General features: G+C 42.6%; 1 protein-coding gene across 2 annotated transcripts in view; it reads right to left on the bottom strand.

Moving 5' to 3' along the window:
• ABLIM1 (actin binding LIM protein 1) overlaps window positions 1–14,641 on the bottom strand; it is a 217,508-nt gene that overhangs the window by 153,696 nt on the left and 49,171 nt on the right. Inside the window, exons 3-4 of one of the 2 annotated variants that reach the window (XM_068961482.1) lie at window positions 10,509–10,519; window positions 6,986–7,120 (exon numbers count right to left, since the gene is read on the bottom strand). In XM_068961482.1, the coding sequence (XP_068817583.1) occupies window positions 6,986–7,120; window positions 10,509–10,519 (146 nt within the window). The remainder of the gene's footprint in view (window positions 1–6,985; window positions 7,121–10,508; window positions 10,520–14,641) is intronic. The other variant, XM_068961484.1, reaches the window with a different exon arrangement.

Below are 14,641 nucleotides of genomic sequence, written 5' to 3' on the forward strand. Positions count from 1 at the left end.
CTGCCCTGGTTTCATGGACGCTGGCAGAAGACATGAAACTCCTGGGTCAGAGCAAAAGACTTTTTGACTCAGGGCAGGCAACATGAGCTGCATATTTGTTATGCATTCCTCATGACCATGCCACATTGCTCAGAGGCAAGAGAAGCAGGTCACCAGGATGCTCCACGTGCAGTGGGTTTGTGTCCCAGCAAGGACCCTGACTACGTTAAAGCCTTTCACTGTGTGGATCACAACAAACTGTGGAAAATTCTTAAAGAGATGGGAATACCAGACCACCTTATCTGCCTCCTGAGAAACCTGTATGCAGGTCAAGAAACAACAGCTAAAACTGGATATGAAACAACAAACTAGTTCCAAATAGGGAAAGGAGTATATCAAGGCTGTATATTGTCACCCTGCTTATTTAAATTATATGCAGAGTACATCATGAGAAACACTGGACTGGACAAAACACAAGCTGGAATCAAGATTGCCCCGAGAGAAATATCAACAACCTCAGATATGTAGATGAAACCACCCTTGTGGTGGTAAGAGGGACAGAAAGGAAAGAGGAACTAAAGAGCCTCTTGATGAAAGTGAAAGAGGAGAGTGAAAAAGTTGGCTTAAAACTCAACATTCAGAAAAGTTAGATCATGGCATCTCGTCCTATCACTTCATGGCAAATGGATGGGGAAACAATGGAAACAGTGACAGACTTTACTTTCAGTTCAGTTCAGTTGCTCAGTCGTGTCCGACTCATTGTGACCCCATGAACTGCACCACGCCAGGCCTCCCTGTCCATCACCAACTCCCGGAGTTCACTCAGACTCATGTCCATCGAGTCAGTGATGCCATCCAGTCATCTCATCCTCTGTCGTCCCCTTCTCCTCCTGCCCCCAATCCCTCCCAGCATCAGAGTCTTTTCCAATGAGTCAACTCTTTGCATGAGGTGGCCAAAGTATTGGAGTTTCAGCTTTAGCATCATTCCTTCCAAAGAAATCCCAGGGTCGATCTCCTTCAGAATGGACTGGTTGGATCTCCTTGCAGTCCAAGGGACTCTCAAGAGTCTTCTCCAACACCGCAGTTCAAAAGCATCAATTCTTCAGCACTCAGCCTTCTTCACAGTCCAACTCTCACATCCATACATGACTACTGGAAAAACCATAACCTTGACTAGATGGACCTTAGTCGGCAAGTAATCTCTGCCTTTGAATATGCTATCTAGGTTGGTCATAACTTGCCTTCCAAGGAGTAAGCGTCTTTTAATTTCATGGCTGCAATCACCATCTGCGGTGATTTTGGAGCCCAAAAAAATAAAGTCTGACACTGTTTCTACTGTTTCCCCATCTATTTCCCATGAAGTGATGGGACCAGATGCCATGATCTTCGTTTTCTGAATGTTGAGCTTTAAGCCAACTTTTTCACTCTCCACTTTTACTTTCATCAAGAGGCTTTTTAGTTCCTCTTCACTTTCTGCCATAAGGGTGGTGTCATCTGCATATGTGAGGTTATTTGATATTTCTCCCGGCAAGCTTGATTCTAGCTTGTGTTTCTTCCAGTCCAGCGTTTCTCATGATGTACTCTGCATATAAGATAAATAAGCAGGGTGACAATACACAGCCTTGACGTACTCCTTTTCCTATTTGGAACCGGTCTGTTGTTCCATGTCCAGTTCTAACTGTTGCTTCCTGACCTGCATACAGATTTCTCAAGCAGCAGGTCAGGTGGTCTGGTATTCCCATCTCTTTCAAAATTTTCCACAGGGTATTGTGATCCACACAGTCAAAGGCTTTGGCATAGTCAATAAAGCAGAAATAGATGTTTTTCTGGAACTCTCTTGCTTTTTCCATGATCTAGTGGATGTTGGCAATTTGATCTCTTGTTCCTCTGCCTTTTCTAAAATCAGCTTGAACATCAGGAAGTTCACGGTTCACGTATTGCTGAAGTCTGGCTTGAAGAATTTTGAGCATTACTTTACTAGTATGTGAGATGAGTACAATTTTGCAGTAGTTTGAGCATTCTTTGGCATTGCCTTTCTTTGGGATTGGAATGAAAACTGACCTTTTCCAGTCCTGTGGCCACTGCTGACTTTACTTTGGGGGGCCTCAAAATCACTGTGGATGGTGATTGCAGCCATGAAATTAAAAGACAGTTGCAACTTGGAAGAAAAGCTAGGACAAACCTAGGCAGCATATTAAAAAGCAGAGACATTATTTTGCTGACAAAGGTCCGTCTAGTCAAAGCTATGGTTTTTCCAGTAGTCATGTATGGATGTGAGAGTTGGACTATAAAGAAGGCTGAGTGCTGAAGAATTGATGCTTTTGAACTGTGGTGCTGGAGAAGATTCTTGAAGAGTCCCTTGGACTTCAAAGAGATGCAAACAGTCCATCCTAAAGGAAATCAGTTCTGAATATTCATTGGAAGGCCTAATGCTGAAGCTCCAATACTTGGCCACTTGATTCGAAGAGTTCACTCCTTGGAAATGATCCTGATGATGGGGAAGACTGAGGGCATGAGGAAAAGAGGGTGACAGAGGGTGAGATGGTTGGATGGCATCATTGACTCGATGGACATGAGCTTAAGCAAACTGTGGGAGATAGGGAAGGACGGGGAAGTCTGGTGTGCTGCAGTCCATGGCGTCACAATGAGTCAGACACGACTGAGCAACTAAACAACAACAAAAGGACCCTAAAGCTTAGAAAACCCCAGTCTTTCATAATGAGCTGTGAACAAATCAATCCAACCTTTGTTCCAGAGGCAGATATTATCTTTATTATACCAGACAGCAAACAAATCCATCCTCTAGTCCGGAGGGAAATGCTGTCTCTGTCTTTTGAGAATATTCACTATACAAACATCCTTGAAAGATAATGCAGAACAAAAAGTGCCCACACTAATGCGAAACCCATGGATAATCATCTCCCAACAAAAGTCAAAACTGCGAAGCAGCATATTTTGAAGAATTTCTGAGTCCTTATCCTATTTCACTCTGGAATTCAAAATCTTAAATATTTTTTTAAAAATATAAATTATATTTATTTAACTAGGTAACACTTTAACATGGCACAAAATTCAAAAGATAAGCTATACAGGATTATTCTTTTATCAGCAAAAGATGACATCAAAGTGGTTTCTCATTTGCTGTGAGAAGGGAGTACGTTTGTATCAGACTCATTTTCTTGCATCCTGTTTATTCTGCCTTCTACTCAATTTCCAAATGAGTCAGAGTCTCTAAATAGATGTTAAAAGCCGGAGCTCAGCACTTAGGGAATATAAGTAACTGTCTCCATTTTACTAGAGCTTTATCAATGTCCACCTGAACCCCAAATAACCCACATGCAGTGGGTTGTATCTAGTGGGCTAAGTGAAAGCTAAGGATCTAAACTGGCATAAGGGTCTAAACAGCAGTGATATCCCACCCAAGTGCTGCCTGACAGTAGCTTTTAGCACAGGTTCTCTTATCTGTTCCATCTGCCAGGCAGAGACGCCTCGCTCTGTAATCAATGACAGCTTTATTTACACTCTTTTCAGCGATAATGTTGCTGTCTAGTAAGCATGTGAGGGTATATATCATAGTAAGCACTTGATAAATCTTGGTGGCTAGCTATGCCATTAGAAGCACTTACAAATATTCACGTTCCAAAGAAATACATGGCTACCGTTCACTCGTTTGTGCAGTCATCTTTCACCTTATTGAGCACCTAATGCATCAGGCATTGTCTTAGGTACCAGGTACACAGTGATAAACAAGACAGACAAAAATCCCTGCCCTCAAGGGGAGCTTACTCTCTCGTGGAGGAGGGAGACGCATGAATACAATATGCTAAATAATAATATATGTTAAGGAAAAAAGATCCAGTGGAAAGAGATGTGATATCTAGAGAAGCTGACATCTTATACAGGATAGTCCAGGAAAGGCTTAATGAAAACAGAATATTTGGCTAGGCAGCCCTTCTCAATCCTCTGGTCCCTGGTCTTTTCTAAATGCTCTAGGACATTCTGATAGAAACATGGATCTAAGGCATTACCCTGAAAAAAATGCTCAAGGTAGACAACAATAACTATAATGAACAATATAATGTATCAATAAGATAAACCATATAATCATAATTAACTTAAATATATCAATTATTGAATATTAAATACATAATTATTAAAGATCAAATTTTTACTACTTAATAATTTCTTATTCTCTTATAGAGTATGTGTTACAATCATGATATAGACAAGGTGGTACATTAAAAAATGGTCATATCACTGAAACAACATCTGAATGAACATATAGCATTAAAAAAAAAACAACCTCCTTTAAGTTAGTGGAATGGTTGCTGCTAATAGGCAACAGTGAAAAACAAAGCTGCTGAGTACTAGAGACAAAAACAGCTCCATCAGAAGCCTGCAGCCATTTTTTATCTCCACCGAGTTATTATAAATTCTTTAAATAGCAGAAGCTTTGGGGATCTCCTTTTCTTTTAATTATAGAATCCACCCAGTAATTAAACCACTTTTCTCATCTCATTACCAGATGGGTACATTTTCCAAGGTTACAAATGGAAATCAGTTTCTACTTCCTTCAGATGCTGGCTTTGTTATTACTCAGTTCCTGTCCTTTCCCAGGGGAATTCCACACACAATCATATAGCTTTAGCCATTATCTGGACGCCAAACACTTTCAATCCTTCTTCCCAGCACAGACCAGTGTCTCTTGAGTGCTAAGCCTACGAGACGTTGTATGGATCACGTATGCTCAGCCTCAATGTATTATCTAAACTGAACTCCTTCCCCACCCCCCATAATAGCCTATCTGAAGTGAAGTGAAGTTGCTCAGTCGTGTCCGACTCTGCGACCCCATGGACTGTAGCCTACCAGGCTCTTCCCTCCATGGAATTCTCCAGGCAAGGGTACTGGAGTGGGTTGCTATTTCCTTCTCCAGGGGATCTTCCCAACCCAGGGATTGAACCCTGGTCTCCCGCATTCCAGGCAGACGCTTTAACCTCTGAGCCACCAGGGAAGCCCAATAGCCTATCTAGCGCTCCTATATTTTCTTATTTGGTGGCACCCTTATGTTTACCCAGGCAGTCCAGCTGGAACTTTGGATCTTTCTTCATTCCTCACATCCAATCAGTCTTAAAATCCTAGCAGCTTTAACTGGGTTAAGGTTAAATGACTTCGGTTAAGGTAAGGTTAAGGTTAAGCTGGTTTAATGTCTCTTAAATCTGTCCCCGAGTCCCTACCACACTTGGTTCTATGTTCCTTACATTATTTCCACCTGGACTACCATTATATCCACCCCCTTTCTGGATCTATCTGCCTGCCTCCAGTCTACACCCTGTATTTCTCTCCATCACAGCATTTATTATTCAGTATCCTGTGTGAATGTGCTCAGTTGCTCAGTCGTGTTTGACTCTTTGAGACCCCATGGACTGTAACCCACCAGGCTCCTCTGTCCCTGGGATTTTCCAGGCAAGAATACCTGAGTGGGTTGCCATTTCCTACTCCAGAGGATCTTCCTGACCCAAGGACTGAACCCAGGTCTCCTGCATTGCAGGTAGATTCTTTACCATCTGAGCCAGTATGTATCTCTTCAAATACCCCCACGAGTTCCTTGACACATGGAGTATGTATTCCATTAACATTTACAAATTGGATATATAACTCTTGGACCATTAGATTCCAAGATGCCAGACATCTTAGGAAGTAACAGACATTCACCAACAAAACTCCTGCTCACCAATCCTGATCTTGCTACAGCTAAACATATGAAGTCCTGGACAGTTTACTGGTTTGTGCTGTGAACTCTAATTCCTCCACTGCAACCCTTTCCCACCTTCATACTTATCTAGCTGTCCTGTAAGATGTTCAGTGTCCTCTTTCTTCCTCCTCTTTCAAAATCCAAAAGAGTCCATCTCTTCTTTTTATTTCCACAGGCATTTGTATCTTAGGGCTTTCTTTCTAATTGTGCAAAGTCACCTCTGGTCCCATTCAAGGGCTTTGGGACCTGATTACTTTAAAGCTGGAGTCCTCATCACAGTTGAAAAGAAACATAAAGGACAGATAAATAAAGGGGTCCTACCGTATAGCACAGGGAACTATACTCAATATCCTGTGATAAACCGGAATGGAAAAGAATATGACAAATAAGATATAACTGAATCATTTAGCTGTACAGCAGATATTAACATCACGTTGTAAATCAACCATGTCATGTCTAAAAGGGATCCTTGAGAGTTCCTCGGACAGCAAGGAGATCAAACCAGTCAATTCTAGAAGAAATCAGTCCTGAATATTCATTGGAAGGACTGATGTGAAGCTGAAACTCCAATACTTTGGCCCCCTGATGGAAAGAACTGACTCATTGGAAAAGACACCGATGCTGGGCAAGATTGAAGGCAGGAGGAGAAGGGGGTGACAGAGGATGAGATGGCTGGATAGCATCACCAATTCAATGGACATGACTGTGAGCAGACTCTGGGATATGGTGAAGGACAGAGACCTGACCTGCTGCAGTCCATGGAGTCACAAAGAGTCATACACAACTTAGCAACTAAACAACAACAACATGCCGTGTCATGTGTGTGTCTCAGTCACGAAGTCATGTCGAACTCTTTTGCAACCCCCTGGACTGTAGTCTGCCAGGCTCCCCTGTCCATGGAATTTTCCAGGCAATCAAATGTACTTCAATAATATTTAATTTTTTCCCAGTTTTTTTAAAGAACTATAAAGCACAAAACACAAAACTTCATTGCTCTTTCACAGTTAGTCTTCCCTCTCAGGATGAGGAATCTCAGTGAACACCCAAAGGCCTGTGTACCCCTGGTCTTGGGGCCGGGGAAGCCCAGTATTCCCCTTAACTTCAATCTATTCCTGAATTAGAGAAGGCGAACAACTTCAGGACTTGGGAGCACATTCAATTATCAACGGGTATGGAGTTAGGGAGACGGGGCTGCCTCCAAGACAAGCTTCGACCGTGACATGCCACATTGCCGGGAAGCCAGAGGTGCCTTACCTTTGCAAGTGAAACATTTGATGTGGAAATGCTTGGTCTGGACCCGAAGCACTTCCCCTTTGCACGGCTCTCCACATTTATGGCAGTGAATGACAGGCTTCTCTGACGGGTGGTGAGGGTCTTGAGGGTGGGCCACTGAAAGAAAAACAGGGAAAGATCCATGTGAGTAGAAAGCACTCCTATAAAAGGAGTCATTGTAGGTGGGCATAAATATGCCCATAATTTTAGTATCAAATGAGCCACATATTGATTCAATAAGCACCAATGGAGCCCCTGTCATCATGTCATAATCATGGGGATACACAAAGCAAAAAGAGAGTTGTGCAACAGTCCACTGTTGGGGAAAATACTGTGCTTATTTCTCTGGGAGCCAGCACTCTTCTCTCTTCTTCCCAAACATCTCAAGGACTATGTATTAAATTTTTGAGTCATTAAGTGCATAATCTTGCTTGGTTCAATATGGTGTGATATGTGCCTATCTTGATTTAGAAAATGCCTTTTAGCCAGGAGTTCACTGCAGACTGTAAGTTCCCTGAGAATGAGGACTAGTTATTAATAAAGTTCATATATTGTTTCTCCCCACTGGGACGCCTCTTCCCTTCCCCCAGCTCCTCAGAACATAGCAGAGCACTCGTGCACTAAAGGGGCTCAGCCAACATTTATTTCCTTCTTAGCAGGCGCTGGCTAGTTCCTCGTCTACCAGACAGTCATTCCTCATCTTCATTTGGCAGCTCATTGAACCTGTTGGAGGTCTATCATGAGCCTCCCATTGTGTGTGCTGGAGAAGGAAGTGGCAACCCACTCCAGTATTCTTGCCTGAAAAATCTCATGGACAGAGGAGCCTGGTGACCTAAAGTCCACGGGGTCACAAAGAGTTGAACATGACTAAAGCGACTTAGTACACATCATGTGCACGGTTCCCGGGATACACACTGCAGGTAGTCATTAAAGAAAAAATCAGTTAGAAACTATGTGAATGTCTCTGAACCTCAGACTCCTTTCCTGTGAAATAAGGGGGATTGGATCTGAGGCTCTTTCCAGGCTCTACAATCATATGATGGGGTTTACAGGGGTTATTCTTTCAGTTTACAGAGTGTGGCCTTCAGAGAATGGAAGTTATTATGACCGCCCCACCCCAGGATAGGATTACAGGCTCCCCTGACAAAGGACCAAGAGAGAAGACACCAAAAGGCCACCTGTGACTTGAGGCTACCCAAGGGTCTTCACTGAACTTGTAGTTTGTTCAGCCAGAGAATGCAGAGAGGCATTTTTTGCTATTAAATTCCTTTTCTGATCTGGGTCCTCAGAAGGAGGAATCATGCGATATGTAAAAACGTATTGCATAAGTACCGACATGAGTGTGATAGGGGATAAGAACAGTGAGCCTAAAAGTAATCAACCAACACAAAGAACAAAGGTCACTTTTTTTTTCAAACAGTAAAACCGGGTTGGACGTGGTGAGAGAGGGAGGTGTGGGCAGGTATTGCTGAAACTGAACTTCGAAATCACCTCCCAGCAAGAAGCTCTCTGTAACACGCCAAGTATAATAGTTCACTGTTTCTCTCGGACCATTGTAACGTTCACATTTCGCCTGGAAAGAGCTTGAGCAAGACAGTCCAAATAGTCCATTACTAGCTAGCTTCGCAGGAACAAGGTTCTTCTTGTGAGACTAAGACTAGGAGCAGCTGTAGTTTCAGGTTCAACACCTGGTCTGAATTTTCTGCACTGGACCCTGAAGTGTTTGGCAAAGGTGGCAACATCATGATACTCCTGCATTTGCCTATCGGCCTGCTGGGATCTCTCTCGGAAACCTATATTCACAACAGAAGTCAGTACTGCCTGAAGGAATTAAGAAGGGACAGGCTTCCAAGATCTCTAAACAACCACTGACTTCTAAAGTGATGTGCAATAAGGCCAAAAATTGATTGATCTGGGCATTAAAAAAAAGTTTCCCATAACACTGTCTGCTTTATGCAAGGTTTTCCATGTGTTTGTTTCAAATTCTTGCTTCCAGTACGAATGGCGGAAAATAATATTTATTTAGCATCTGTCTCTAAGTTCCAGGCTCCCCTGTTGGCAAGGTGCTTACACATAAGTCATTTTATTCCATCCTCACCACCCCTCTCTCAGTAAGGTGGGTAATACTGTTACCATTTGACAGATGAGGAAACCAAGCCTCAGAGAAGCTGAGCAGCCTGCTCAAAGAACAGTAAGTGGAGGCTCAAATATCTACACCCAGGCCTTTCTGACTCCTGAGCTCATGTTCTTCCTGGGCCATTTGTCTAAATCAGAAATTATTATAAGCCCAGCAATGATTGCTGCAAGTTGGGCAATAATTTATTTAGGTGGGCTCAAGAGCTATTTCAAAGCCACAACTAGGACTTGGCTTGTAAAGGCTTATACATTGTGTGTGGTAAAATATTGCTAGCTGGGCATGGTACCCAGATGGTGATCCTCAGGATAGTGCTGCGATCCCCTTTAACAGAATCCCCCAAGTCATGTATTAAAAGTGCAGATTCCTCCATGCACCCCAGTGTTCGTTGCAGCGCTATTTACAATAGGTGGGACAGGGAAACAACCCATGTCAATCAACAGATGAATGGTTAAAGACGTGGTACATATACACAGTGGAATATTACTCGGCCATTAGAAAGAGTGAAATAATGCCATATGCAGCATCATGAATGGACTGGAGATTATCATATTAAGTGAAAGAAGTCAGACAGAGAAAGAGAAATAACGTATGACATCCCTTGCATGTGGAATCTAAAAAGAAATGATACAAATGACTCACAGACTTATTTTCCTTAAAGTAACCAACTTATGATTCCCAGCGGGGAAGGATGGGGGAAAGGGATAGTTTGGGACGGACATGTACACACTGCTATATTTTAAATGGATAATGTATAAAGTCCTGCCTCCCAGGTGGCTCAATGGTAAAGAATCCACCTGCAATGCAGGAGACTCAGGTTCCATTCCTGAGTTAGGAAGATCCCTTGGAGAAGGAACTGGCAACCCACTCCAGTATTCTTGCCTGGGAAATCCCATGGACAGAGGAGCCTGGTGGGTTACAGTCCATGAGGTCTCAAAAGAGTCAGACACATTTAGTGACTATGACAACAAGGTCCTACCAAAGGCACAGGGAATTCTGCTCAATGTTATGTGACAGCTGGGATGGGAGGGGAGTCTGGGGAAGAATGTATACATGTATATGTGTGGCTGAGTGCCTTTGCTGCCCACGTGAAACTATCACAACATTGTTAATCAGCTATTACCAATACAAAATAAAAAGTTAAAAAAATAAATAAAAATAAAAATGCAGATTCCTCAACCCCACTGAACTAGGGATTAAAGTCAGGAGACCTATCATTTTAGTAAGCTCCTCAGGTGCTTCTACACACTACAGTTTAAGAACGATTGGCCCCATAGAATTCAGACAATATTGTGAGGCAAGTTACAGAGTAGAGTTAGAGTGGAAAAAATTAACCCACAAGACCATCCATCTCAAAAACAATATTAGAACACAGTGGATCTCTTGACCATGAGGAAGAATGCGTTGCAGTTTCTCTTGACACTTGATTTTTTTTTATAACTAAGCAAGCTGGCGATGCTTGCTGAGTAATGATGGGGGAAGGAAAATATCATTTCACTTCTTGGCTCTCCCCTTTGTCTCAACAAAGGTGCCAGGGCAAAGGCTGGCACCAGTCATGAAGTCAGAACTGGGATCAGCATCTGCATTTGCAAGCATTTCCCTTTGGAAATATATATTACACTGCGAAATCCTCCATGCCCAGAGATGACCTCTGTTTTCACCCAGAGATGAGTGGAGACTTTCTCATTTAACTTACTGTTCCATCCCACATCAGCCTAGGCAGACACATCGCAGAACCACCTACTTGTGAAGAAATGGGCTTTGCTTGTTAGAGGACAGAATCCAAGACCAAAGGAGACTCAGTATTGATTTCATGCCAACCCAAATCAGGATAGAGAGAAGAATGTCTCTCCTTTTTCAAGCCCAATAAAGAGGCTTTACATAACTTCTTTGGCAGTATGGTTAATACCAAATGTATGTTCTTTGGCTCAAGTCTACATTTTTGAAATATGCTGAGTCAGCTGCAATATAAAAATTACATTAATTCTGTACTCCTCTTATTTGCCAGCTGGCCCTGTTCCTACTTTTTCCTTGATTGCTTCAACTTTCAGAGCCTGGGTGGTCCCTCCTTATTCTACTGATAGAGAAAATGAGGAGCCAAGAGCTTACATTCCTTGCCCAAAGTCAGCCCTGAATTATCAGCAGAGGTACACTTAGCACTCAGACTTCCCAAATCTTTCTACTGTACCAAGTAGTCAGTGGTCCATCCTGGCATTTGGGCAGACATGGTTAAAATTTTCCATGGCTCATCAGTTGTTGCTACAATAAGAATAATACAATGGAAAACCTGAAGCACGGTTGCATATCTCCTTAACAGTGAGGAAATGTGTATGAAGAACCAAGAGTCTGTTTGCCTGAAAAGGTAAAGGGATTCCTCCACTCAGGTTTGGAGGGATTCTGGAGACTCAGTTAAGGCAGCCTATTGCAAACCTAACGTAAGTTTCACACTGCCTCTCACAGTCAAGCGAAGCCGGTTAGCCTTATCCCTGAGACTCTAGCACAGAACAGGAACCACAGTTCCATTAGGGTGTGTTACTTTGGAAATGCCTACTGGAGATTACAGGCAATGAGACTGGGACAGGAAGTGGAGATCACTAAGGAAAACTGTCACCTTCAGTGTCATCAAACAGGAAATTATGGCCATAAGAGGAAAGCTAAAATGATTAGCTGGAGTCCTTCCTAATATTCAGAACCAGCTTCACCTCATCTAAGTTCCTCCTATCTAGGGGACAGACCATGAAACTAGACCACTAGAATCAGAACATCTGAGAAAGCATATTGGAAATAAATATCTCTTTAGTGGGTGACTATCATGAGCCTATATGACAGCATTCTAATTCTAATTCTAATTCTAATTCTAATGCATTATAATTGCCCCAGGCTTTGATGCTGGGAGGGATTGGGGGCAGGAGGAGAAGGGGACGACTGAGGATGAGATGGCTGGATGGCATCATGGACTCGATGGACGTGAATCTGAGTGAACTCCGGGAGTTGGTGATGGACAGGGAGGCCTGGCGTGCTGCGATTCATGGGGTCGCAAAGAGTCGGACACGACTGAGCAACTGAACTGAACTGATATGAACTATTCACATCTGTCAAGATGGTGTAGAAGGATGTGTGCTCATCTTTTCCTGCGAGAACTCCAAAATTGCAACTAACTGCTGAAAAGTGATCGACAGGAGAATGTCGGATCCCACCAATAAAAGATACCCTTTTACTTTGCCCACAAAGGTATGTATGGTCAAAGCTATGGTTTTTCCAGTAGTCCTGTATGGATGTCAGAGTTGGACCATTAAGAAAGCTGAGCACTGAAGAATTGACGCTTTTGAACTGTGGTGTTGGAGAAGACTCTTGAGAGTCCCTTGGACTGCAAGGAGATCTAACCAGTCAATCCTAAAGGAAATCAGTCATGAATATTCATTGGAAGGATTGATGCTAAAGCTGAAGCTTCAATACTTTGGGCACATGATGCTGACTCATTAGAAAAGACCCCAATGCTGGGAAAAATTGAAGACAGAAGGAGAAGGGAGTAACAGAGGATAAGATGTTTGGAAGGCATCATCAACTCAACTGACATGAGTTTGAGCAAGCTTCAGGAGCTGGTGATGGACAGGGAAGTCTGGCATGCTGCAATCCATGGGGTTGCAAAGAGTTGGACACGACTGAGCAGCTGAACTGAACTGATTTGAACTATTCAGAGTCTCCCAGGTAATATATCCCCCTCCCAAGTGCCCTTCCCTCTCATTAGCACCATCAGTCTCTCCACCAGCCTTTGAAACCATATCAGGCTTGATGGTTTTCAAAACCCTTCCATCTGCATTATCTCAAGTCACTCTCACAAGAGCCTTATGAGGTAGGAAGAGCAGTAACAGTCAAGCCCATTTTTAAAACAGGCAGACTGAGACTCAGAGGGACAAAATGATTCACCCAAGGTGACACAGCCATGAAACAGAGAGTTGGCAATAAACCAATGCAGTGCTCTTTACGCCCTAACAAGCCCCTAATCACTGATGCTTGGAACCTCTCAGTATCCTGATCCCACCCCCTCAACTCATCTCCCATGAAATTCTGTCCACCCTCCCATCCTTTAGTCATCCTTTTGCTCACCACATAAATCCAAACTTCAGCCCCTTTCTCAAGATTGCTGAGGGTTCCCAGCAGCTTGGCTCTTTCTTCTTCAACGTGGCCTTGGAAGTGTAGGTCACTCAAAGAGGTGGACATCACTCCCCACTCCTTAAGCTCAGGCTGTGCTTGGTGACTTCATTCCAGAGGGGACAGTATGCAAGAGGGGTGGGAGAGAACCTTTACAGTGAACAAATCTGACAAGCACTACCTCACCTGGGAGATCAAAGTCGACATCAACAATCAACATCATGTTGAGAGTATGTACCTCCGATATGATGTGATGACAACTGGCACTTTGCCCCCATGACCTTCTCTCCCATAAACTTCATAACCCTAGTCTAATCATGAGAAAATCCCTGAAGTGAGGGACTTTGCACAAAAACCTGATTAGTACTCTTCACAATCGTCAAGATCATCAGAAACAAGAAGGAAAGTCACATTGTCGCAGCCAGGAGGAGCTGAAAATGATACGATGACTAAATGCAGTATGGTGTCCTGGATGGAATCCCAGAACAGGAAAAAGACATCAGAAAAAAAACAAGAAAATACAAATAAAATACAGACTTAAGTTATTAACAACGTGTCATTCTTGGTTCATTAACTATTACAAAAGAATTATGTTAATGCAAGATGTTACTCACATGGAAAACTAGTATATGGAAACTATTATTTTCTCAAATTTTCTGTAAGTCTAAGACTGTTCTAAAAATAAGATTTATTAAAATAAAAACAAAATAACTTCCATTATTTCTCTTAGTCCCAATCTATCAAATCTAAAGTTCCTGGTACTATTTCAGAGATCTTCAATAACATGACCCATGATAGCTATTTAGATATTTAAGAAGGGACTACATTTGTTAAGTACTTCTCACTGTATTGATTGGTTCTGAGCTCAGGCTAACCTGAAAGATGAACACTAAAGTCCTCTGATGTCCATTCGTATGAATATACAAAGTCTCCTTTAATGAGGCCTCCTGACTACTTCCTGATCTTCATCTTCCTTGCCTTCACTCGTGTCATATGCCTCACTTAGAATAACTTCTCCTTTCCTCATTTGCTTGCTCCTTGGAAGAAAAGTTATGACCAACCTTGACAGCATATTAAAAAGCAGAGACATTACTTTGCCAACAAAGGTCCATCTAGTCAAAGCTATGGTTTTTCCAGTAGTCATATATGGACATGAGAGTTGGACCATAAAGAAAGCTGCTCACTGAAGAATTAATGCTTTTGAACTGTGGTGTTGGAGAAGAATCTTGAGAGTCCCTTGGACAGCAAGGAGATCAAACCAGTCATGACTATTCATTGAAAGAACTGATGCTGAAGCTCCAATACTTTGGCCACCTGATGTGAAAAGCTGACTCATTAGAAAAGACCCTGAT

This window comes from Capricornis sumatraensis, chromosome 23, assembly GCF_032405125.1.
Source record: "Capricornis sumatraensis isolate serow.1 chromosome 23, serow.2, whole genome shotgun sequence".
NCBI classification, from domain to species: Eukaryota; Metazoa; Chordata; class Mammalia; order Artiodactyla; family Bovidae; genus Capricornis; species Capricornis sumatraensis.